This window comes from Rana temporaria, chromosome 13 (assembly GCF_905171775.1).
Source record: "Rana temporaria chromosome 13, aRanTem1.1, whole genome shotgun sequence".
Lineage (NCBI taxonomy): Eukaryota > Metazoa > Chordata > Amphibia > Anura > Ranidae > Rana > Rana temporaria.
The window spans coordinates 106,985,653-107,013,490 of NC_053501.1; the positions used below are offsets into that span (position 1 = coordinate 106,985,653).

General features: G+C 44.8%; 1 protein-coding gene across 1 annotated transcript in view; it reads left to right on the forward strand.

Moving 5' to 3' along the window:
- Nucleotides 1-3,209: 3,209 nt before the first annotated feature.
- The window catches only part of LOC120920646 (high affinity immunoglobulin gamma Fc receptor I-like), a 34,638-nt gene continuing 10,009 nt past the window's right edge, over nt 3,210-27,838 (forward strand). The window contains exons 1-5 of the mRNA XM_040332841.1: nt 3,210-3,258; nt 12,044-12,064; nt 15,003-15,251; nt 19,665-19,916; nt 24,648-24,926. Of these exons, the coding sequence (XP_040188775.1) occupies nt 3,228-3,258; nt 12,044-12,064; nt 15,003-15,251; nt 19,665-19,916; nt 24,648-24,926 (832 nt within the window). The 5' untranslated portion in view covers nt 3,210-3,227. The remainder of the gene's footprint in view (nt 3,259-12,043; nt 12,065-15,002; nt 15,252-19,664; nt 19,917-24,647; nt 24,927-27,838) is intronic.

The window sequence follows — 27,838 nt, forward strand, 5'->3', positions numbered from 1 at the left end:
CCCAAACAAACAGGCTCCATAACAGAGTTCAAATAGAATCACACCTCACCCTTCAGTGTCCTTGCAACAAGGGAAAACATTCTTTGGTTGGGTACATCCAGGGTGGCAGGCCGGTCTGATCCTGCAGGAAAATCAGGAGGAAACAAAAACACATTCTGCTCCTCCCCAGCAGTTTGTGCGTATGGTCTCCATGCCAACTGTCACTCCTTACAGACTCCTGGGCATAGAAATGGGGATCAGCCAACCTCTTCCGGCTTTCCGCCTTCCTCCAGAATGGAGACCAAGTGGCACTTTGTAGGCCGTCCTGCCTTGGCAATGAGCACCCGGTCCTTGTAAATGGCTTTTCCCAGCTGCCACTCACTCTAAATGTCATTGAAGCATACCTAGATCTCACTCTCTGGCACCCGCAAAGGCTTGGGGGTTTGCAAGAAATGCCAAATCTTGTCGTTCTCCTACTCTTCCCGGGAGTTCTCCACAATGTCCATGATCTGGGGAGGGACATAGGAATAATCTAGACCCCATTCCAAAGCCGCCCTACTCTGCACTTCCCGCTAGAACTGGGAAAACCTTGGCAATTCCTTTGGTCTTCCTTTCCCTGGCAGAACACATGCGTTTTGGGACCTCACATCCCACTGACAGTAGGCCGGTGCTCTGGTCTGGGTGGTGGAGGGTCTGTTAAAGAAAAGCTGCCTGCTGCTGGTCTGGGTTCCTGTGGCTTCTTCAGACCCCACTACTGACTCTGGCCCATCTCCACTCTCAGACTGGGCCTCTTGGATTTGAGATTCTCCAGTTCCCCCACTCCTCTTCTGAGCTTTCACCTGAGGATGACCACACCGCCAGTCTTTCTAGGGATCCAAACTCAGCCTGTAGTCTGGGGGAACCCCCATCGCTCTCTCTGTCCAGCTCACCTGAAGGCACACCTACCTCTGACACTGGCTCCTTCTGAACTAAGATGGCAAGGGACTTAGAGTTGGCCGGCACCTAAGGGACTTTATCTGTTTCCTGCTGGTCAGTACTCACAGGTCACAGCAGTATCTTCTCCTCCAATGTCCACTCTGTTCGCGGGGGAGTCACAAGGCCGCAGGGCTGGACTGGGACAGAAATTTGGCCCTGGACTTCATTTAGACTGGCCCACTTTGACAGGTCTCTCCCATGGCGGCCGGACAACTCCCGCACCCCCCCGGCCACCCAAGCCCCCTCTCCCTCTTCACTAGCCACTAGCCGTTCTACTTTATTACAGTAGAACGGCTGGTACTCTTATAGGCAGTACCAGTGGGGAAGCTAGACATTATTTCACCCGGGGCAAAGAATCAGTTCGGTGCCCCCCCTTATGGGACAAGATTAAGCAGAAGTGAGAAACTCCCAGGCCATAGCTGTTGAATTAGCTGTCTGTCCCCTCCCCCCATGCTCCTCTGGTCCTCCCCCTACTTCTTTATTCCCCCCAGGTGAGCGCTGCGGGGAGGGAGAGACAGAGGAGCGGAGGGGGGCGGAATTCCACTGTCACTGAAGCCGGCCCACTGAGCCATCGGCCCACCGGGAAACTCCCTGTAGTCCCAATGGCCAGTTCATCCCTGCAAGGCCGTGACTCCACTCCACCTTTACAGGATGATTCCATGCCTCTCCGACCTTCTGGGACTTCAACAGCTGCAGGCAACTCGAAGACAGCTTGTAAAATTTGTGACTTTTACATCTGTCAGTGAATGTCTGTTGTCATGCAGACTGCATGTCCGTAACGTACATTTATGGACAGATGTGAAAATCATAGTTTTTACAAAGTGTCTGTGAATTTACTGATAGTTAGCAACCCTGCCCTTGAGTGGGAATAAAACTATGAGCTCCAGGGGTCTGCTTGCCCTTAGAGCACTCCTGGGCTGGATGCTGGACTACTCCCCTGTTGGAGGTTGCATCTATGGACTATGGACTTCTTTACTTGTGTTGAAACTTTCCATGGTCCCCAGCCATGAAACATGGAATGTTTCAGCTACCTATCAGTAGCACATTATATTTGCATGGTCTCCAGCTATGCACCTATAGGCTGTCCTAGTCTACTAATGCCTATGTGAATACTACTACTACTACTGAAATCAACCCTCCTGATTGGCTGCTGGGGAAGAGCACCCAAACCTCGACTCCACTACTGCCATCCGTCGCCCTGGGGTAGGAACTACACCCCAGTAACAATAGACAGCCCACAGCATAGCCAAGCTGAGACAGAGACCAGTTTCAAACATAATGACTGGATCACAGTCAGTTAACACTCTAATCCCTCTCTAAATTTGACTAGCACCGGTAGCTTTTAAGTAACCAGGCGCTACATAGGTAACCATCCACCATCTGGGCACACCTCCCCAGGGATTGGATAGGTCCTACTAAATATTCAGGCATCTGAAACCTCTCGCCCTAATTTCCAGAAGCCTCTTCTAGAGACAGGGGGAGGTAATCAAACTCAGCCTGTGGAGCTCCACACAGACCAGAGTAAGCAATCCCAGCTCCTGTAGTTACAGTAGAAGCCCAAACTTAATTTGCCTAACAGGCTGTCTAGGAGGTTGTTGCACATATATATATATACAATTGGGAGAACAAGTATTTGATACACTACCGATTTTGCAGGTTTTCCTACTTACAAAGCATGTAGAGGTCTTTTCCTTTAGGTATTACACTTTTCCATATATATAAATATATATATATATATATATATATATATATATATATATATATATATATATATATATATATATATATATATATATATGTTTCTATAGATAGATATATATCTATCTATATATATATAAATATTAGCTTTCTTGTGGTAGATTTGGTGCCTCCATGTAATTAGTGCTCAGTCACTAGGTAAGGCAATACTAATTGTTCGTGTTACTTGGTTTACATGCCATTATAATAAAAATCGAACAGTCAGAACAACTGAAACTTTAAAAAATATTATAAAATAATATAAAAATATGGAAAGAGTAATGGGACTTTGTTGAAAATTAAAGCTTTTTTTTATTTTTTTATATGTTCATGTAATTAATTTATTAAATCGTAAAACGTACATTTAAAAAAATAATAAGGCTGCATATTTTATAAAAAATTTCATACTTCCCCATAGCAGTTTCAGGAAGCATTTGACATCCCCTCCTTCTTCCTTCCTTTAAAGTACACATATAACATATTACAATTAGTTACAGTAAATGACTAAAAATCTTCTTGCACATTTTTCTGTCAACATGCGCTGGGAATTATTCGTGTTGTTGGTCTGTAAGTACAGTTCATTTAAATGTATACCGCTTTCTCGTGTTGTAGCATAACGTACATACCTAATTTTTGGGGGCCAAAAATATTATTGCTATCAATCCATTGTTCTGTCTGTACCAAGTTAGTAAAAGAAAAAAATATACTGGTTACGGGGTTATATTTTACATTTATAGTACATGAATGGCATTTAGTTTGCTAAAGCACCGCGTATTATAATTTTTTTAAGATTTTTTTTAAATAAATGTTTTTTTTTTTTATATATATATTTTGTTGCTCAGTGCTGCTGATCTCCTGCAGCCTCTAGTCACTTAGGAGTTGATTTACTAAAACTAAAAAGTGCAAAATCTGGTACAGTTCTGCATAGAAGCAAATCAGCTTCCAGGTTTCATTGTTAACCACTTAAGCCCCGGACCAATATGCAGCCTAAAGACCCAAGGTGTTTTTACAGTTCGGGACTGCGTCGCTTTAACAGACAATTGCGCGGTCGTGCGATGTGGCTCCCAAACAAAATTGGCGTCCTTTTTTCACCACAAATAGAGCTTTCTTTTGGTGGTATTTGATCACATCTGCGGTTTTTAGTTTTTGCGCTATAAACAAAAATAGAGCGACAATTTTGAAAAAAATGCAATATTTTTTACTTTTTGCTATAATAAATATCCCCCAAAAACATATATAAAAACATTTTTTTCCCTCAGTTTAGGCCGATACGTATTCTTCGACCTATTTTTAGTAAAAAAAATCGCAATAAGCGTTTATCGATTGGTTTGCGCAAAATTTATAGCGTTTACAAAATAGGGGATAGTTTTATTGCATTTTTATTAATTTTTTTTTTTTTACTACTAATGGCGGCGATCAGCAATTTTTTTCGTGACTGCGACATTATGGCGGACACTTCGGACAATTTTGACACATTTTTGGGACCATTGTCATTTTCACAGCAAAAAATGCATTTAAATTGCATTCTTTATTGTGAAAATGACAGTTGCAGTTTGGGAGTTAACCACAGGTGGCGCTGTAGGAGTTAGGGTTCACCTAGTGTGTGTTTACAACTGTAGGGGGGTGTGGCTGTAGGACTGACGTCATCGATTGTGTCTCCCCTATAAAGGGGATGACACGATCGATACGCCGCCACAGCGTATGTGTTTACATACGGCTCTCCCCGTTCTTCAGCTCCGGGGAGCGATCGCGACGGAGCGGCTATAAACAAATAGCCGGGCCGTGGTCCCGGATCGCTCCCCGAGCGAACCCGACCGCCGCATGTAGCGGGGGGGGGGGGTCCCGATTGGACCCCCCACCCGCTAATAGGCAAGGACGTACATTAACGCCCATGTGCCTGTACGTGCCATATTGTGGACGTACATTTACATGCGGAGGTCGGGAAGTGGTTAAAGCTTAATTGAACAATCTGAAGTGAGAAGCTGATTGGCTGCCATGCACAGCTGCACCAGATTCGGAGTGCTCCAGCTTTAGTAAATCTCCCCATCAGCCCCGTTCACATCGGGCCGTTTAGGCCGCATTCACACCTGAGCGTAACGTTTTCGGTCGTTTTTCCCGGCATTTTGTGGCACGTTGTTTTTTTTGCGCGTATTCACACGTATTCGCGCGTTTGCATAAAGCGTTGAAAAATGCTCATCTCTTTCATCATTTGTTGCTATGTTTGTAGATTTTTTTTATCTTCTTCCTGGGTGAATGTTCTATTTCACAGAACAGATTAAAGCGACAAAACGCCAGTAGAAACGCTTGTTGTGGCGCTAGACGCTTGAAGCGAGCGTTTCCATTAGTTTCTATGGGAATACAAACGTTCAAAAACGCCCAAATCCGCCCGATTCGCACAACAAAAAAGGGTCCAGAACTTGTTTGAGCTTCAGGCGTTCAGCTTCAGGCGTTTTGGAGTGGAGATGTGAACCATCTCCATTGAGAATAATGTATTTTTTCCCCTCTAGCGTTTTCTAGCTTCAGGCTTCAGGCGACAAAATGCTCAGGTGTGAATGCAGCCTTAGACATCCAATTTGACATGTCAATGTGTGAAAGCGCAAAATAACCACTAGTAGTAGCGCTGTGATAATAAACATAAGAACCTCATAGAAATGGGAAGGTAGGGGGCGCTAATGTGATTAATTGAATGGTGGATAGGTGCTAATGGTGATTAGAAACCAAACAATACCTCAGTGAATACTTGTTACTATATAACAAATGTGCCAGCCTAACAATCAAAGGTAGTGGTAATAACCTGAAGTTGTCTGTGATATACCATGCAGAAAAACAAATAATAAAACCTGCTAAAAAAATCACAATCACAAAAGCGGATGATTATGCATACATGAGTGTAACAAAACCTGCAAAAGTGATAGCAATAGTGAATAATATATCCCGTGACAATTGCGCTGTATAATCAAACACAGTGCCACAAATATTGACGAAAGTCCAATGTGATAAACACTATTGAAAAATCTTCCAATGTTGAGGATGAATAAAACACCTTCACCGACTAGGCTGTCACCCAAAGTGCTCAATAAATGGGCGTCTGCTTACCAGATGGTGTTGACCTTTTTAACCACTTGCTTACTGGGCACATATACCCCCTTCTTGCCCAGGTGAAATTTCAGCTTTCAGCATTGCGTCGCTTTAACTGACAATTGCGCAGACGTGCAACGTGGCTCCCAAACAAATTTGACGTCCTTTTTCCCACAAATAGAGCTTTCTTTTGGTGGTATTTGATCACCTCTGCGGTTTTTATTTTTTGCGCTATAAACAAAAATAGAGCGACAATTTTGAAAAAAAAAACACTGGCCGGGATTCAGAAAGGACTTACGACGACGTATCTCCAGATACGACGGCGCACATTTTGACTCACGACGGCGTATCTATACGTTTATTCAGGAAAGCAGATGCGCCTGAATTTTGGCTGGATACGACCAACGTAAGTCTCCTACACCGTCGTATCTTGGGTGCATATTTACACTGGCCGCTAGGGGCGCTTCCGTTGATTTACGCGTCGAATATGTAAAGAAGCTAGATACGCCGATTCACGAACGTACTTGTGCCCGTCGCAGTAAGCTATGCCGTTTACGTAAGGCGTACGTCCGGCGTAAGTTTACCCCTCATAAAGCATGTTAAGGTATGCACGTCGGAAACGTCGGAACAGTCATCGTATTTTACGTCGTTTACGTAAGTCGTACGTGAATGGGGCTGGGCGTAGGTTATGTTCACGTCGCTTGAATGGACCCGGCGTATCTTAGGGAGTAAATTCGACGTGATTCTGAGCAAGCGCCGTTCGTTCGGCAATGCATTTACATGGGGTCACGCTTCATTATAATACAACAAGCCCACTGCCTTGCTACTTTGAATTATGCCGGCTTACACCGGCCCATTTACGTTACGCCGGCGTAAATATGGGAGCAAGTGCTTTGTGAATACTCAGCTTGCCTCTCAATGTTACGTCGGCGTAGCGCATATGAGATGCGCTACGCCTATCTAAAGATGCGCCAATCTCTCTGAATCCCGGCCACAATTTTTAACTTTTTGCTATAATAAATATCCAATTTTTTTTTTTTTAACTATTTTTTTCTCAGTTTAGGCTGATACGTATTCTTCTACATATTTTTGGTAAAAAAAAATCGCAATAAGCGTATAGTGATTGGTTTGCGCAAACGTTATAGCACCTACAGAATAGGGGATTGAATTATGACATTATTTTTTATTATTATTTTTTTTACTAGTAATGGCGGCAATCTACGATTTTTGTCAGGACTGCGATATTGCTGCGGACACATCGGACACTTTTGACACATTTTTGGGACCATTCACATTTATACAGCGAACAGTGCTATAAAAATGCATTGATTACTGTATAAATGTGACTGGCAGGGAAGGGGTTAACACTAGGGGGCGAGGAAGGGGTTAAATGTGTACCCTGGGAGTGATTCTTACTGTGGGGGGAGGGGACTGACTGGGGGAGGTGACCAATGGTTGTCCCTATGTACAAGGGACTCACCATCAGTCTCCTCTCTCCCTGACAGGACGTGGATCTCTTTGTTTACACACTCAGATCCACATCCCTGTCTCTGTGATTGCCTATCGCGAGTGTATGGTGGACATCGCGGCCGCCAGGCACGTGCATCGGCACCTGAGTGATGCGGGGGCGGAAGGCCGGAGGCCGTATATTGACGGCCTCCTGGCATTTGAGAGCCACCATGTGACCGTAAAAAGACGAGGGGCGGATGGGAAGAGGTTAATGAAAAGAAGGTCAAATCAGGCTTTAGCAAGATAATACTTGCTGCAATCTTGGAGAATGTAGACTAGATCAATTCCTCACCACGATAGAGGTTAGAGACAAAAGTGACTCCCGTCACATTCATGATGCTTTATGAGCCGGATGGAGGAGTAATGTGGTGGTTTTACATGTCGGGAGCAGTGGTGTAATTACATATAAAGCGAGCTATACCAACCATGAGAGTGGGCAGCATAGAATTTTGATAAGTGTCTGTCTTGTGGGTGAGGGACTTCACAAGCACAAGTGGTGTATGGTGGAGAAAGTTTACGTGAAAGACTGATGCACTTTTTTTCATGCACTATTATGTTGACTTTTTTTATGAGGACTTTTAATATAATGTATATGCACTTTATTATGAAAGATTTGTTATGTGATGATTAATGCAATCTACTATGAAGTTGTGATCACAGCACTACTCTGAAGTGGATATTTTGCACTTTCACACATTGGATATTGATTACTGTCCAGGATTTCTTGTTTTATCTTTGCTCTGCATCAAAACTGAAGGCGTTAAATGGAAATTTGCTATTTTCATCCCAAGGCCTCAGGCACACTGGCCATTTAGCCTTGATGCATGAGGCTCTGGCATGTCGTTGCCAGCAGAAATCACAGGTGCATAGTCCAGCCCCATTGTCGAAGGCCTAGAAAATCTTACGATAGGCTGACATTTGCTGCGGCTGAACTATACATGAAGACACACTAACCTTTAGGGCAGTATGCACCCAAGGACCAATATTTAGAACACAGCTTACATTCCTGGCATTCATCCCTTGCATATACTGCCCTAAACATTAGAACTGCTTGGTGCACCATTCAGCCATAGCAGCTGTCAGTCTCCTATAGGCCTTGTACACACGAGGGGATATCCGATGAAAACGGTCCGCCGGACCGTTTCCATCGCATATGTCCGCTGGCGGATTTTGATCTGATGGCTGTACACACCATCAGATCAAAATCCCCGCGGAAAACATCCGCAGTGACGTGTCCGCGCCGTCGCCGCGACGATGACGCGGCTACGTGCACGACCCTGGAAGGTAAATACTTCCACGCATGCGTCGAATCATTTCGACGCATGCAAGGGATGGGGATCGGATGGACTTCCGGTCTGTACAGACGACCGGATAAGTCCGAAGGACAGGTTTCCAGCGGATAGATTTCTTAGCATGCTAAGAAATTTTTATCCGCTGGAAAACCGTCGGCTGGACAAATGTCCGCTGGAAAATGTCCGCTAGGCCCTACACACGACCGGATCTATCTGCTGGAACTGATCCGCGGATAAATCCCAGCGGACAGATCCGGTCGTGTGTACGGGGCCATAGAGATTTCTAGGTTGCTGCCAGTGGGGCTGGACGGTGCACCTGTGCCTTCCACCTGCACCTAAACAACGAAGCCTAATGCACCAGGGATAAATGCTTGATGTGCATGAGGACTTAATACCTACAAGTAAAAGTGTGGGAGATGGTCACATTCAACTGGACTTGTTCTGTCAGATGTTCCATAGCTTCTCAAAGGCACGTCTTCTGTTCTTCACTAAGGCCCTGTACAGACGAGCGGACTGTCCGCTATAAACGGTCCGTCGGACCGTTTTCAGCAGACATGTCCGCTCGGAGATTTCGGTCTGATGGTTGTACACACCATCAAACCGAAATCCGTGCGGACAGACAGCGCTGTGGGGTGACCGCGACGATGACGCGGCGACGTGCACGACCCTGGAAGGTCAATGCTTCCACGCTTGCGTCGAATCACTTCGACGCATGCGAGGGATGGCGGCCGATCGGACATGTCCGGTGAGTCTGTACAGACGACCGAACATGTCCGATGGACAGGCTTCCAGCGGACATGTTTCTTAGCATGCTAAGAAACATTTGTCCGCTGGAAACCTGTCCGATCCGCCGGACATTTGTCCGGTCGGCCATACACACGACCGAACATGTCTGCTGAAACTGGTCAGTGGACCAGTTTCAGCAGATATGTTCGGTCGTGTGTACGAGGCCTTAGTGTCAGGAAGATAACCCAACATTTATATCCACAAATGGAGAACAGACACCTTCATACAATCACCATGGAATGTCCAAGAACATGATGCGGGGTGTGAAAATTGTGGAACCCCCTTGTTCTAGTTACATAACCCCATCCTTGGTGCAAAAAAGGTTTCATAGGTATTATTCCTACAAATGACATGGCTGAAGGTGTGATTATTGTCAAAATGCAGGGTAGAGATGGCAAAGTGGCCTTACATATGGAAGACAGGTGGTGTAAAAGGCCCTCAGCCCTATTTAGGGTGGTTGTTCCACTTTGATGTAGATGGCCTCCTTAATTTTTCGTAAGAATGGTTGTCCTCTCTGTCCCTCCATGATGGAAACTTCTCTGAAAGCCATGCATGTCTTTATAACACATTATACTAACACTTCTTGTGGCCGAACATGCCAGTGTATGGCAATATGTAGTGATAATGACACATCTATTTGTAGCTCTATATGGGGGCGTTCATAGAGGGTGACAATGCTGCCACATCAACCATGCAAAGGCAGAAGTGTGAGTGAAACACTTTTATAACAAGGTTTTTCATTCCTGCACGAGTAATGCCGCATACACACGACTGTTTTTCATGACGAAAAAAATGCAATTTTTTTAATTGGTTGTTAAAAACGGTTGTGTGTAGGCTCCAGAGCATTTTTCTCGACAAGAAAAATGGCCATTGAAAATTTAGAACCTGCTCTATTTTTTCTTGTCGTTTTTCACTTCGTCGTTTTTCTCGTCGTGAAAAACGGTTGTGTGTACGCTTTAACCACTTAACCCCCGGACCATATTGCTGGTCAAAGACCAGAGCACTTTTTCCGATTCGGCACTGCATCGCTTTAACTGACAATTGCGCGGTCGTGCGACGTGGCTCCCAAACAAAATTGGCGTCCTCTTTTTCCCACAAATAGAGCTTTCTTTTGGTGGTATTTGATCACCTCTGCGGTTTTTATTTTTTGCGCTATAAACAAAAATAGAGCGACAATTTTGAAAAAAAATAATATTTTTTACTTTTTACCATAATAAATATCCCCCAAAAATAAATTAATTTTTTTTTTCCTCAGTTTAGGCTGATACGTATTCTTCTACATATTTTTCGTAAAAAAAAAATCGCAATAAACGTTTATTGTTTGGTTTGCGCAAAAATTATATGTTTAACAAAATAGGGGATAGTTCTATGGCATTTTTATTTAATATTTTTTTTTTACTAGTAATGGCGTTGATCAGTGTTTTTTATTCAGTACTGCGACATTATGGCGGACACTTCGGACACTTTTGACACATTTTTGGGACCATTGTCATTTTTATAGCGATCAGTGCTATAAAAATGCATTGGATTACTATAAAAATGCCACTGGCAGTGAAGGGGTTAACACTAGGGGGCGGGGAAGGGGTTAAGTATGTTCCCTGGGTGTGTTCTAACTGTAGGGGGGGGTGGCCTCACTAGGGGAAATGACAGATCGCTGTTCATTACATTGTATGAACAGACGGTCAGGCAGTTCTCCCCCTGACAGGACCGGGAGCTGTGTGTTTACACACACAGCTCCCGGTCCCCGCTCTGTAACGAGCAATCGCGGGTGCCTGGCGGCGATCGCGCCCGCCAGGCACCCGCACGGGAGTCACGGACGAGTGGGGGGCGCTCACACGCACCCCTAGTGGTCGCAGAGAGAGCCGACGTTATTGTATGGGCTCTCGCGCAGGGGAGCCAACCTGCCGGCGGCAGGTCTGGAAGTAGTTAACAACGGGGAAAAAAACGTGCATGCTCAGAAGAAAGTTATGAGACGGGAAATTAGCATAATCAGCCCAAAGGGTGGCGCCATTCGAATGGAACTTCCCCTTTATAGTGCCGTCGTACGTCACCGCGCTTTGCTTGAGCATTTTTTATCACGATCATGTGTATGCAAGGCAGGCTTGAGAGGAATCACATAGAGAAAAACTTTGTTTTTTTTCCATGGCATGAATAACGGTCGCGTGTACGCATAAGAGTTAAGCCCCATACACACGATCTGACTTTTTAACAACAAACTTCAAAATGAGCAGGTTTTCAAAAAATTATGAGCGTGTGTATGCTCCATCGGACAAAAGTTCGCTCCGCAAACGGACAAACTTTTCGGCAACAAAAGTCCTAAGGTGCAAAGTCCTATCGTGTGTACAGAAATCCATCGGACTTTAGTCCAAAGTACAAACACGCATGCCCAGAACCAATGATAAAATCAACCAACAATAGCAGAAGTTGACCAAAGGGTGGCGGTAAAGAGCAGAAAAGAGCAGAAAAACCACGTAGTACGTCAATTACGTCACTACGTTCATGTTTGTGGCAGAAATAGTTGAAGAAAAAGTTAATACATATTTTTATTTTAAAAATGAGGACCAGACACTTTACTATCCACTGTGAAAGAAACAACCCATATTATTCATTTAATTAATTATATATAGTTAGATAGTGTAATGCCTTTTTTTTTTTTTTTTACTAAAATAATTATGTCTCTTTTACAGTGCTGATTGTGTGGAAAACAGGTAAGTAGACATGATTTACTGGAATCATTTTTCCTATCCCTAGTTCTCAGTGATCTCTCATTTGGAGGGACTGTCCAGCTTTTGTAACCAAATCCCTCTGGTTCTCTTTCCTCCTCAAATGTCCCTCTCTTTTGCTCTGTCCCTCGCTGTTCCTTTTGCACTAAACCTTTCAACCATCCTTGAGATCAGCCTTTCTCTATCTTTTTTTCCCCAGAGAAACCCCTCAAAATTTTTAGGTCTCAAGGCACCCATGCCTAAACCAATTCATCATTGGTCAGTGGAAAGCACGATCCTTACATTGGTGATCAGTGGGAAGAATGTTCCTTACATTGGTGATCAGTGAGAAGAATGTCCCTTACATTGGTGATCAGTGAGAAGAATGTCCCTTACATTGGTGATCAGTGAGAAGAATGTCCCTTACATTGGTGATCAGTGAGAAGAATGTTCCTTACATTGGTGATCAGTGGGAAGAATGTTCCTTACATTGGTGATCAGTGGGAAGAATGTCCCTTACATTGGTGATCAGTGAGAAGAATGTTCCTTACATTGATGATCAGTGGGAAGAATGTCCCTTACATTGGTGATCAGTGAGAAGAATGTCCCTTACATTGGTGATCAGTGATAAGAATGTCCCTTACATTGGTGATCAGTGGGAAGAATGTCCCTTACATTGGTGATCAGTGGGAAGAATGTTCCTTACATTGGTGATCAGTGGGAAGAATGTTCCTTACATTGGTGATCAGTGAGAAGAATGTCCCTTACATTGGTGATCAGTGAGAAGAATGTTCCTTACATTGGTGATCAGTGGGAAGAATGTCCCTTACATTGGTGATCAGTGAGAAGAATGTTCCTTACATTGGTGATCAGTGGGAAGAATGTTCCTTACATTGGTGATCAGTGGGAAGAATGTTCCTTACATTGGTGATCAGTGAGAAGAATGTTCCTTACATTGGTGATCAGTGAGAAGAATGTCCCTTACATTGGTGATCAGTGAGAAGAATGTTACTTACATTGGTGATCAGTGGGAAGAATGTCCCTTACATTGGTGATCAGTGAGAAGAATGTTCCTTACATTGGTGATCAGTGAGAAGAATGTTCCTTACATTGGTCGCCAGTGGGAAGAATGTCCCTTACATTGGTGATCAGTGGGAAGAATGTTCCTTACATTGGTGATCAGTGAGAAGAATGTTCCTTACATAGGTGATCAGTGAGAAGAATGTTCCTTACATAGGTGATCAGTGAGAAGAATGCTCCTTACATTGGTGATCAGTGGGAAGAATGCTCCTTACATTGGTGATCAGTGAGAAGAATGTCCCTTACATTGGTGATCAGTGAGAAGAATGTTCCTTACATTGGTGATCAGTGGGAAGAATGTCCCTTACATTGGTGATCAGTGAGAAGAATGTTCCTTACATTGGTGATCAGTGGGAAGAATGTCCCTTACATTGGTGATCAGTGGGAAGAATGTCCCTTACATTGGTGATCAGTGGGAAGAATGTTCCTTACATTGGTGATCAGTGGGAAGAATGTCCCTTACATTGGTGATCAGTGAGAAGAATGTCCCTTACATTGGTGATCAGTGAGAAGAATGTCCCTTACATTGGTGATCAGTGAGAAGAATGCTCCTTACATTGGTGATCAGTGGGAAGAATGTCCCTTACATTGGTGATCAGTGGGAAGAATGTTCCTTACATTGGTGATCAGTGAGAAGAATGTTCCTTACATTGGTGATCAGTGGGAAGAATGTTCCTTACATTGGTGATCAGTGGGAAGAATGTCCCTTACATTGGTGATCAGTGAGAAGAATGTTCCTTACATTGGTGATCAGTGGGAAGAATGTCCCTTACATTGGTGATCAGTGGGAAGAATGTTCCTTACATTGGTGATCAGTGGGAAGAATGTTCCTTACATTGGTGATCAGTGGGAAGAATGTTCCTTACATTGGTGATCAGTGGGAAGAATGTTCCTTACATTGGTGATCAGTGGGAAGAATGTTCCTTACATTGGTGATCAGTGAGAAGAATGCTCCTTACATTGGTGATCAGTGAGAAGAATGTCCCTTACATTGGTGATCAGTGAGAAGAATGTTCCTTACATTGGTGATCAGTGAGAAGAATGTCCCTTACGTTGGTGATCAGTGAGAAGAATGCTCCTTACATTGGTGATCAGTGAGAAGAATGTCCCTTACATTGGTGATCAGTGAGAAGAATGTTCCTTACATTGGTGATCAGTGAGAAGAATGTCCCTTACGTTGGCAGTCAGTAGGATGAACGCTCCTTACATTGATGATCAGAATATCACCCATGCAGACAGCTAAAAAGATCATTGGTGTCTTGATGCAGGCTCTGCCAAGTGGTGTTGGCCCCTGAGCTGTGCAGGCACTACCAAATGGGGGCACAGCTCATGGAACCCCAAGTATTCTAAGCAGGGACCCTGGTGGACAACGGCTGCTTATTGTGCTAATATAATGGAAAAAAAATCAGTAAAAAAGCCCTATAGGGTTTAAATGATTATTCTATATATTGCAATTTCATTTGTAAAGGTTGGCATCACCAGGGGTGTGGCAAGGGGCGTGTCCTTTGTCCAAATATTCTGGGCTAAAGGAGTTTATTCTTCCCATCTTAGAAGGTTGGGAGTTATTCCTATCTACCACAAATGAGAAACCACAAATTTCCACCATATTATAATACACATCGTTTTCATTCCTTATACTTTTATTATTTTTTTTATAGGAAAAAATAAATTTGAGAGCCTATTGAGTATTAGTCTATACCTGTCCACACCCATCAGGCCAAACAGATTTATAGCATGGAGATCACAGATGAGAGGATTGGCTGCAGAGTACATCTATTCTACAATGTTTTACAGATCTTTGATTGTATCTTTTTTTTCTGTAGTGTCTCTTATTAATTGTCATGTATAATGTTCTATCTTGTAGGATATGCAGTGAAGCCCGTGGTGACCTTCAACCAAAACTGGGACAAGATCTTCACAACCGAGTCTCTAACAATGACCTGTAATGTGAGGTCACGAGATGTGATCTACTCCTGGTACAAGGATAATACCCAGATACACACAGGACAAAGCTTTGTTATTGGAAATGCAGTAAAAGGTAACAGTGGGAATTACCAGTGTAAAGGCTCCAATACTGAAAGAAGTGACTCCGTCAGACTGGAGGTCAGCAATGGTAAGTAAATATTCTGCAAAACAGTAATAATCTCCTGCACTTGGTTGTTAAAGCGGGAGTTCACCCATTTATTTATTTTTTGCCCTTTTTCCCTTAGATTCCTGCTCGTTTTGTCTAGGGGAATCGGCTAGTTGTTTTAAAATATGAGCAGTACTTACCTGTTTTCGAGATGCATCTTCTCCATCGCTTCCGGGTATGGGTCTTCGAGAGCGGGCGTTCCTTCTTAATTGACAGTCTTCCGAGAGGCTTCCGACGGTCGCATACATCGCGTCACTAGTAGCCGAAAGAAGCCGAACGTCGGTGCGGCTCTATACTGCGCCTGCGCACCGACGTTCGGCTTCTTTCGGAAAGTCGTGACGCGATGGATGCGACCGTCGGAAGCCTCTCGGAAGACTGTCAATCAAGAAGGAACGCCCAGTCCCGCAGCCCATACCCGGAAGCGGCGGAGAAGATGCATCTCGTAAACGGTAAGTACGGATCATATTTTAAAACAACTAGCCGATTCCCCTAGACAAAACGAGCAGGAATCTAAGGGGAAAATGTGTTCTCCATGGGTGAACCTCCGCTTTAAGTATAAAAAAAAGGGGGGGGGGAGGTGGTGCGACCAACTCTTTGGATTTAGGCAAAGCCTATAGTCTTGCAGCCCTCATCAGAACAATGGTTATTCTTGAAACTGGAAAAAAAGGAAAGAAGGAGGGCACACCGACCTTGTGCATTACCAATGGTAATTTATTTGATTAAAAGCATAAAAGCAATGTTTATACTCACAAACGAGCATGTAAAAGAGGCTTGTCAATTGGTCAGACTACATCTCTGGACACCTGCAAACTGGACCTAAAGTTGAGGGGATCAGACAATATCCCAAGTTGCTGACGTGTTTCAAGGGCGCACCCTTTTTCCCTTAGTGTAGACGGTCAATGAATCTTCTCTCCCAGTTGCCTCTATATGTATCCACATGTCCACGCCTCAAGTAGCACCCACCCAACAAGGTCACACCCATATACGTGGACTAACTCCGCCCAGTGGCTCAAAATAGATATAACAAAATGCTTTTAAATGTATATTTAACCACTTAATGACTGCCGCATGTATATGTACGTCCACAGAATGGCACGTACAGGCAGATGGGCGTACATGTACGTCCCCGCCTTTCTGTGGTTTGGGGGTCAGATCGGGACCCCCCCGGTACATGCGGTGGTCGGAAATCGTCGGGGAGCGATCCGGGATAAGGGGCGTGGCTATTCGTTTCTAGCCGCCCCCTTGCAATCGCTCCCCGGAGCTGAAGAACGGGAAGAGCCGTATGTAAACACAGCTTCCCCTTGCTTCACTGTGGCGGCTGCATCGATCGTGTCATGCTTTTCATAGGGAGACACAATCGATGACGTCAGACCTACAGCCACACCCTCCTACAGTTGTAAACACACACTAAGTGAACACTAACTCCTACAGCGCCCCCTGTGGTTAACTCCCAAACTGCAACTGTAATTTCCACAATAAACCATGCAATTTAAATGCATTTTTTGCTGTGAAAATGACAATGGTCCCGAAAATGTGTCAAAATTGTCCGAAGTGTCCGCCATAATGTCGCAGTCACAAAAAAATCGCTGATCGCCGCCATTAGTAGTAAAACAAAAATAATTAATAAAAATGCAATAAAACTATCCCCTGTTTTGTAAACGCTAGAAATTTTGCGCAAACCAACCGATAAACGCTTATTGTGATTTTTTTTTACCAAAAATATGTAGAAGAATACGTATCGGCCTAAACTGAGGAAACATTTTTTTTTTTATATATATATATATACTTTTGGGGGATATTTATTATAGAAAAAAGTAAAAAATATTGCATTTCTTTCAAAATTGTCGCTCTATTTTTGTTTATAGCGCAAAAAATAAAAACCGCAGAGGTGATCAAATACCACCAAAAGAAAGCTCTATTTATGGGAAAAAAAGGACGTCAATTTTGTTTGGGAGCCACGTCGCACGACCGCGCAGTTGTCTGTTAAAGCGACGCAGTGCCGAATCGCAAAACCTGGCCTGGGCCTTTAGCTGCATTTTGGTCCGGGTCTTAAGTGGTTAACAGACCATAAGAGAGCAAGAAAGATAAATGTAATGTTAGAGTTTATTTAAACCTTACCTTTGCTGGGAGTAAGAAAAGGGACGTGTCACTCCACTGTTAGGCAACGTGCAGACTGCATAACCTGTTGTTGGTGCAACCATTTCAAAATCTTTCAATATTATAGACTGCGAGAAGCCAGCCTTATAATGCTAGTCTACTGGAGTCCCAACAAGTGACCCCTTACCTAAGGTGACCAGATTTTAAAATTTAAATCCGGGGACATTTTTTTTTGTTTACTAGTAAGCGTCTCATAGCTGGACTGCGATATTGTGGCGGACAAATCAGACACGAAGTAACACTTTGTGGGAACCAGTGACACCAATACAGTGATCAAAATATGCACTGTCACTGTAGTAATGACGCTGGTTGGGAAGGGGATAACATCTAGGGCAATCAAACGGTTAAATGTGTGCCTAACAAGTGTTTTCTTACTGTGGGGGAGATGCTTTTACTAAGGGAAGGCGTAGATCCCTGTACCTGCTTTGCATCCTGACAGAACAGCAATCTGCCTTGTTTACATAGCCAGACCACCGTTCTGCCTGTGTACATAATGATCAGTGGGTACCGATGGACATCGAGTCCGCCGGAGCCGATGATTGGCTCCAATACCCAGAAATGCAGAATCACTCCTGCCCCTGTTCAAATCAAATAAGGGGACAGACTTGGCCCGGGGACATTGTCCTCAATCCGGGGACTGTCCCCGGAAACCGATGACGTCTGCTCACCCTACCCTTACCTCCATTTCTAAATAAATAAAGTATCAGTTGGGAAATATTTAACCAGTTAGCAACCGCCCTATAGACGAAATACGTCTACAAGGCGGTTGCTTAACTCTGGGAGGGCGTCAATGTACGTCCTCCCAGAATCGCGCTCCCGCGCGCCCTGTGGGGCGCGCACACGGGAGTCTCCGTGACCGCCGGGTCCTCCGGACCCGGCTGATCACGGATCACGGTAAATCGCCGCTGATAGCGGCGATTTACCACGTGATCGCTCCGTCCAATGACGGAGCGATCACTAGTAAAGAAACCGGCGTCATGTGATGACGCCGGTTCCTCCCTCTCCTCTATGTACCGAACGGTACAGTGTGAGAGAGGAGAGGGGAGAGAGCGCATGCAGCAGCAGCTGCTGCGGGCTGGATCTGTGACACATGCAGTCACAGATCCAGCCATCCCTCCCTGTGCAATACTCTGCAATGCCCCCATACTCTGCAATGCCCCCATACTCTGCAATTATGCCCCCATACTCTGCAATTATGCCCCCATACTCTGCAATTATGCCCCCATACTCTGCAATGCCCCAAAATACTCTGCAATGCCCCAAAATACTCTGCAATGCCCCAAAATACTCCGCAATGCCCCGCAATACTCCGCAATGCCCCACAATACTCCGCAATGCCCTGCAATACTCCGCAATGCCCCGCAATACTCCGCAATGCCCCGCAATACCCCGCAATACCCCGCAATACTCCGCAATACTCCGCAATACCCCGCAATACCCCGCAATACCCTGCAATACTCCGCAATACCCCTCAATACCCCGCAATACTCTGCAATACCCCACAATACCCCACAATACCCCGCAATACCCTGCAATACCACACAATACTCTACAATACCCCACAATACTCTACAATACCCCACAATACTCTGCAATACCCCACAATACTCCACAATACCCTGCAACGTCGTCTATGGGGATTTTTAAGTAGCAAAGTTTGGCGCCATTCCACAAGCGTGTGCAATTTTGAAGGGTGACATGTTGGGTATCGATTTACTCGGCGTAACTTCATCTTTCACATTTAAGCAAAAGAATGAAGAAAAAATACTAAATTTGCCAAATTTTATAACAGAAACAAAGAAAAATTATTTTTTTTTACAGAATTTTCAGTCTTTTTTCTCTTATAGCGCAAAAAATAAAAAACCCAACGGTGATTAAATACCACCAAAAGAAAGCTCTATTTGTGTGAAAAAAAGGACGAAAATTTCATTTGGGTACAGTGTTGTATGACTGAGTAATTGTCATTCAAATTGTGAGAGCACCGAAAGCTGAAAATTGGTCTGGTTATTAAGGGGGTTTACGTGCCCAGTGGTCAAGTGGTTAAAATAAATGACAGCTTTACTCAAACATTAAGGGAAAGACCAGGAGAGTGGTCAATAGTTTCTAGTCTACTGTCTTGGTACCTGTTCCCTCAGGTTGATAATTGACAAATCAGACGGATGGGAGAAGATAGTGAGAAGAGGTAGACCATTGTTGGACCTTCCTGTAATGTGAATTGTATATATTGATATGTTTCAGACTATGTGATCCTGCAGGCTCCTCTCTACATTTATGAAGGTGACCATGTGACTCTGAGATGTCACCATTATCCCGGATATTCTGCAGGAAGCACGATATTTTACAAGGATAACACTATAATAAGAGACTGGGGACCTGATTCTCTATTCCGTATTACAAACATAAATATTGGAAAATCTGGTAAATATAAATGTACAAACAAGCTTTCTGGAGGTTATGAGTACTCAGGAGAAGCGTCTATTTCTGTCAGAGGTAAGTCCTTCTAATTGGATTTGGGTGGGGGTGTCACAGTGTGTTATGTGCAAGATCTTCCGCTAACTAGTTTATGTCAGGTTGGGCTCATCTTTGTGTTCCAGGTTAGCGATCTCACTTCACCTCCATTTTGATTTTCCATATTTTGTAATTATATACAAGATGAACGGGGGAAAAGCCATATTTGCTCATTGCATAGTCAGGCTCTGCTTCCTTTGTAATGATACACAACTAGGGCTGTTACTGATTAAAATTTCCGTGTTCGATTAATCAATTTTTTTTTTTTTAATCGATTAATCGACTAATTTTGATTAATTATAACGCACATACAGATCCAACTACTTTTACCTGATCTCCTTGCATTGCAACTCTGCATTAGTCAGTGGTAAATGTGGTATACAATGGGCTAGATTCATATAGCCCGCCGTAAGTTTGTGCGGGCGTAGCGTATCTCAGATACGCTACGCCGCCGTAACTTAGTGAGGCTGGGGCTGGATTCACAAAGAACCAGCGCCCTAAGTTATGGCGGCGTAGCGTAAATCTGTCGGCTTAAGCGCGCCAAATTCAAATTGAGAAGAGGTAGGCGTGTTTTATGTAAATAAAACATGACCACACGTAAATGACGTCTCTAACGAATGGCGCATGCGCCGTCCGTGAACGTATCCCAGTACGCATGCTCCTAATCACGTCGCAAATAGTCAATGCTTTCGACGTGTACGTAATTTACGCTAAGCCCTATTCGCTAACGACTTACGCAAACGATGTAAAAAACGCAAAATTCGACGCTGTCCCGACGTCCATACTTAAAGTGGAAGTCAACCCTCCTATCGTTTTCAGCCAAGGAAGCTGCCATCTTGGCCTCTGTTTAATCTACAACTGCCATGATGCTGCACATGTGATCAGTTATGAAACCAGCCATTGGATGGTTTGACAGTTTGGTTGAGAGCACAAGCAAATGTGAGGCCTCGTACACACGACAGAGTTTCTCGGCAGAATTCAGCGAGAAACTCGGTCAGAGCCGGATTCTGCCGAGAAACTCTGTCGTGTGTACACTTTCGGCCCGATGGAGCCGCCGAGGAACTCGTCGAGAAAATAGAGAACATGTTCTCTATTTTCTCGTTGTTCTATGGGAGAACTCGGCCCGCCAAGCTCCTCGGCGGCTTCAGGGCTGAACTCGCCGAGGAACTCGACGTGTTTGGCACGTCGAGTTCCTCGGCCGTGTGTACGAGGCCTGACAGGTAGCATTTCCGGCATGCCGGGAATGTTAACTGTTTTTCGAAACGATCAAATCGATGGGTTTACTTCCGCTTTAACATTGGCTATGCCTCATATAGCAGGAGTAACGTTACGCCGGAAAAAGCCTTACGCAAACGACGTAAAAAAATCCGCCGGGCGCACGTACGTTTCTGAATCGGCGTATATCCAGCTCATTTGCATATTCTACTCTGAAATCGACGGAAGCGCCACCTAGCGGCCAGCGTAAATATGCAACTAAGATACAACGGCGTAAGAGACTTACGCCAGTCGGATCTTAGCCTAATTTCAGCGTATCTTGCTTTCTGAATACAGAAAGAAGATACGCCGGCGCAGCTTTAAATTTTCGCGGCGTATCAATAGATACGCCAACGTAAATTCTTTCTGAATCTAGCCCTATATATACAATCACCCGACACTAGTAAGTTTCTACAATCCATGAATTAACTTCACAGTTCACACAAATACGTTTTAAATTCAAACTGTAGCACTGACGTAAGTCATTTTTTCTTATTAAACTTTGAGGCCTCGTACACACGACCGAACATGTCTGCTGAAACTGGTCCGCGGACCAGTTTCCGTGGACATGTTCGGTCGTCTGTACGGCCGACCGAACAATTTTCCGGCCGACCGGACAGGTTTCCAGCGGACAAATGTTTCTTAGCATGCTAAGAAACATGTCCGCTGGAAGCCTGTCCGTCGGACATGTTCGGTCGTCTGTACGACTCGCCGGACATGTCCGCTCGGCCGAAAGCCCTCGCATGTGTCAAAGTGATTCGACGCATGCGTGGAAGCATTGACCTTCCAGGGTCGCGCACGTCGCCGCGTCATCGTCGCGGCCACATCACCGCGTTCGCTGTCCGCGGGGATTATGGTCTGATGGTGTGTACACACATCAGACCAAAATCCGGCAGCGGACATGTCCGATGAAAACGGTCCGCGGACCGTTTTCATCGGACAGATCCAGTCGTGTGTACAAGGCCTAAGAAAAACGTAGAAAGTTAGTTTAACTTTAATTATAAAACATATCTAGTATATTGACTGTCAGTCACTTTATAGTAGGTAAGTAGGCATCACTTTAGCCAGTCACACAGACATACCAGAGTGTTTACATTTTCTGGAAGCAGACATGATCACATTTTATTGACAATATACCCTGAAGAACTGAACAGTCTTTCGCACGGAACAGATGTTGCAGATACACAAAGAATTGTCTGCACAAAACTGCTTAGGACAGGAAAACGATGGTTATTTTTGCCCCCTTCCCCTGATGGAACCTGATGCATCCTCCTGCTCCACAGATGCAAAGGTACCTCAATCCAATGGGTGCAGTTTGCTCGCATCCAGCAGGGTAAGTCTCACTGTCCAGGCTGTCCGGTGACGTCAAGAATTTTGATCGATCAAAAAAATTAAAGATTGATCGAGGAATTATCTTTAATTTCCCCAGCCCTATACACAACGGTTGTGATTCATGTCTCTGTTGTATTGTGGCCTAGCCCTGTGCTGGGGAGCATGTCCACCATGTCTGCTATAAATAGAAAGAGAGGCGCTAGTACCACAGTACCACTAGTATCTATTAAACAAATGTGGTTCAAAACACTCACAGAAAAGTACAAGCTCATCATCTCACACAGACATGGTGGTAGGTTTGCTGTCATGGCTAACCTAGATCTTTACTAGCCAATCAGCAGCAGAGGGAAAGACAGATACCAGAAGCAAGATGGCCGACCGACTTCTATGACCAGCTTGGAGCCAGGGGCGGATCCAGCGTCTAGTCTCGGGAGGGGCACTACCAGAATTTTTTTTGGGGAGGGGCAATTTATCAGGGAAATGACTAGTGTTAGCACTTCAATGATCACGGCTCTATAGTTGTTATCAGGGCTTTTTTTCTGGGGGAACTTGGGGGAACTCAGTTCCACCACCTCTGGCTCAGACCCTTTGGTACCTGCTCACCACAATCACTTGTAAACACAGAAGTCTGGTTACTGTATTTACAAGTGACAGCTCTGCACTCTGTGTGTAACCCCCCTGAACTCTGCACTCTGTATGTAATGCAATCCTGGTATTTAATGCCCCTTTAAGACCCTTTTACTGTTTTTGAAATCTGAACAGGGTCGTGGTTGAGTTCCTGCACCTATTTTCTGAGAAAAAAAGCTCTGGTTGTTATGGTTTCAGGATGATTGAAGCGCAATATTTATATTATTACATTGTAATTTAAAATTAAATGGTTCAACTCCCCATAATGCAGAATCAGTGGGGGCCCCGAGTGTGTCACTTGCCACGCCACCTGCCACCAGATGCAACTTGTCACTTGCCACGCCACCTGCCACCAGATGCAACTTGTCACTTGCCACGTCACCTGCCACACGTTGCGGATTGTCACTTGCCACACGTTGTGGATTGTCACTAGCTACGTCACCTGCCACATGTTGCATTGTCACTTGCCATGTCACCTGCCACGTGTTGCGGAATGTCACTTGCCTGCCACCAGATGCGGATTGTCACTTGCCACATCACCTGCCACATGTTCCGGATTGTCACTTGCCACGTCACCTGCCACAAGTTGCGGATTGTCACTTGCCACATCACCTGCCACATGTTCCGGATTGTCACTTGCCACGTCACCTGCCACAAGTTGCGGATTGTCACTTGCCACATCACCTGCCACATGTTCCGGATTGTCACTTGCCACGTCACCTGCCACATGTTGCAGATTGTCACTTGCCACGTCACCTGCCACATGTTGCGGATTGTCACTTGCCACGTCACCTGCCACAAGTTGCGAAATGCCACTTGCCTGCCACCAGATGCAGATTGTCGCTTGCCACCTCACCTGCCACACCTTGCTGATTGTCACGTGCTAAGGTGGTGTTTTGCTTGTCAGAGTCAGGCAGCAGAGAGATGATGTAATCTCTCTGCTGCCTGCACAGTGAGGGCGAAAGTCACTGCAGGGATGCGAGGCTGTGAGAGATGATGGTCTGCTCCCCCCGGCCACTGGCTTGTTGATTGGCCAGCCGCCCGCTCAACCACAGAGCTGGCCAGCTGACCACCCAATCTCTGACTCTCACTCGCTGACGAGCCGCCCACCCACACACCTGGCAGCCCACGCTGTCACCCGCCCGCTCTGTCATTTGCACACGGACTCGAGGAGCCGCGGACCCGCTCAGACTTTCTGGCGCCTGCAAATTCCGCAACTAGAAATTAGCTCATTTCTAATGAGCTAATTTCTCGGGGTGGCAATTGCCCTGTTGCCCCCCCCCCCTGGATCCGCCCCTGCTTGGAGCACATGTACTGGAAGTGACATCAGAGTGGGGTGGTTACTATACCATATCTGTTGCCATCACAGCATGCATAGAGCTGAACATGTGGAGAATAGTTGATCAATCTGATAAAACTCTTCTTTTCAGTGACCATCAAGGTAAATTGTGGATTAGTAAAATAATAGAGTCCCATTGTGTGATCTTTGTGTTTTTACAGAACTATTCACAGCTCCTGAAATAAAAGTGAAGACAAACCGGGTGTTGGAAGGAGATCACATGACCCTGACATGTGACACGAGTCTTAGCCCACACAGACAGACGGATCTTCAGTTCGCTTTCTACAGAGATCAACGGACTGTTCAGAATTTCACTTTATCTGACCAATATGGAGTTGAAATGGCTCAACTGAAGGATTCTGGGAAATATTATTGTGAAGCAAAAACTTTAAACAGTAATGTGAAAAAGAGAAGCGATGAGTTGAATATTAAAATAAATGGTAAGTATCATTCAAGGTTTGAATTATACTTTGAGAGTTGATGTGTGTAGATTATTTCTGGAAAATAAGGATATCGTTTAGTGTCATTTTAAAAGTAAATCTATCCAATGGGACATGGAGCGGCAGAACGGGGGATGCCTGTGTAAACAAGGCGATCAGTGTTGTCTCACAGTAAGCCCCCCCCACACAGTTAGAATCACTCCCTAGGACACACTTAACCCCTTCCTAGCCCCCTAGTGGTTAACCCCTTCCCTGCCAGTCACATTTATACAGTAATCAGTGCATTTTTATAGCACTGATCGCTGTATAAATGTGAATGGTCCCAAAATAGCATCAAAGGTGTCCGATGTGTCCGCCATAATGTCGCAGTCACGATAAAAATCACTGATCACCGCCATTACTAGTAAAAAAAAAAAAAATTATTAAAAATGCCATAAATCTATCCCCCATTTTGTAGACGCTATAACTTTTATGCAAACCAATCAATACACGCTTATTGCGATTTTTTTAGATTTTTTTGGGGGGATATTTATTATAGCAAAAAGTAAAAAATATTGTTTTTTTTTTTTTCAAATTGCCGCTCTATTTTTGTTTATAGCACAAAAAATTAAAACTGCAGAGATGATCAAATACAACCAAAAGAAAGCTCTATTTGTGGGAAAAAAAGGACGTCAATTTTGTTTGGGAGCCACATCGCACGACCGGGAAATTAGTTAAAGCGACGCAGGGCCGAAACGCAAAAATCGGCCCGGTCATTTGGCAGCCAAATCCTCCATGACTGAAGTGGTTAGGATATCCCCTTACCTCTTCTGAGGACATTTTGCATTTCCAGCCACTTTCTATCAGTGGTTTTGATCACCAAAAAAAAAGATAGGTTACAGCTTCCCAGTGGGGACATGACAGCAATAAAAACCTGACAAAAGGTTCTAATCCTTCCCTGATCTTACAAAAAAAGTAGTACTTTTGCTAGGCTGCTAGGTAAATGTTGTTTTTGGCTCATAGTAGGAACAGTGATTGATTTTTTTGTCTGTTCAGGGTTTCCTAAGCTTTGTGTTTGATGTCTCGCACCTGTTTCTGGAAAAAGCTTCCAGAATATAGGGCAGAAAGATGCAGAGGACCAGTACGAATACTTATCATGCCTCAGCCTATCCCTGGAAGGAAGTGTCCAGAAGGTGGCTGGTGGTGTGATAAATATTTGGGAAGCTTGGAGCGAGTGTCTTTCTTCTTCAAGGAGAGTTACAGTTTCCAGGGCTACTGCCCCTAGGAGAGAGTTTCTGAGACAGATGATTGCAGTCTCGGTCTCAGCAGGAGCTGGACTGAGGGCCCAGGGAAGACTGAGAAAAGAGTATATACTGGAGGGTACTGTTCTGAAGTCCTGAGTCTGGAGAAGGATGATTGTATCTCCCTCACTCTGGATCTACCTGGGGATGCTGGGTGGCAGGCAGTTCCAATGACTTGGTGAGTAAAGACCTTGCTGTGGCCTTTGAGTGTGCTTGTGCTAGAAGGGATCTAGGTGCCAAAAGTTTGCTACATGAATTGGTGGCTTCTCCGATGGAGTCTTAGATTTAGTGGGCATTTCCTTATCTCCAGAAAAAGGCTGCTTTAAGGAGTTTGTCCAACCATTATTGCTATTGATTGCTTGGGAGTATCCTGTGACCCCCAAACCCCTCTCCTGTTAAAATTATTCAGCAAGAAATACTAAAACACCATCCCCTAGACTAAACCTGTATTGTCAGTGTGGGTGGGACTGGCAGCCTCTGTACTATTGTGGGAGACTAATGGGCACATTCTCAGTGGCCCCTTCAGGTGTAAATGCTACAAAGAGTACACATACTTTAATTGAAAACCTGTATCATGTGTAGAACCCCCTGTGTACAGTAGGAGCATTTAGTTGGGCTCCTGATGTAGCCAGGAGTGAGGGTTAATTTGTTGAGAGTTAGGTTTGCAGAAAGCTGAGTTTCTGTCACCTCCCCCTGGCTTCTAGAAGCTCCTGGAGAGTTCTAGAATTTAGGGGGTGGAGGGGCAGAGATGAGGCCTGAATTTTTATTGAGTCTCCTCCAATCCCTGGGTTAGGATGGCCCAGAAGGTGGGAGAGATGGCCCAGAAGTATTCTGGAACCTGGCCATGTGGGAGCAGAATGCATAGTCCAGTGGCCTGGGAGGGGACTCCTGTGCTGGGGGGGCTCTGCCTCCAGGAAGAAAGAGCCAGAAGGAAGGAGCCAGTGAAGAAGAAACTGAGGAGAGGAAGCCTCACACCTTTTCAGAGTCAACTAGGCTTAGTTAAGTCACCCTTGGAGCCATTGGGAGCTATTGAGCAAGAGTCCTGTTCAGCAGTCACCACATGAGCTACATGATCTTTACAAAGGACTGAGTGAGTAGCTTCAATTCTACATACCAGAGCCTATAGAGGAGAAGCAGCTAGGTGCATTACTCAGCTAGCTATCTACAGCTAAGAGCCATTATGGCCATCCGGGGGCAGACTGACCATTCGGGCACTGCCCGAGGGCCCCATGCCACTAGGGGGCCCCATCAGGGTTGCCAACCTCAGTGAAACCAGGGACAGTATGTAAAAATCTGTGTTTTTTTTACATTTGTCCCTGAAATGTCCCTTACCGACATCCCTTTCGTCTAAAAATCCCAAGATTATAGCTGCTCCGCCTCTCCAGTACATTTTCACAGTGTGTTTATGTGTATTCTGTGTGTATGTATACAATGGCCCGGATTCACAAAGCACTTACGCCGACGTATCTCGAGATACGCCGCGTAAGTGTAACTATGCGCCGTCGTATCTATGCGCCGTGCCCACAATCTGAGATACGCCTAAAAATAGGCTTCCTACGACCAACGTAACTTGCCTACGCCGTCGTATCGTGGGCGCATATTTACGCTGGGCGCATTTGGCGCTCTTATTGA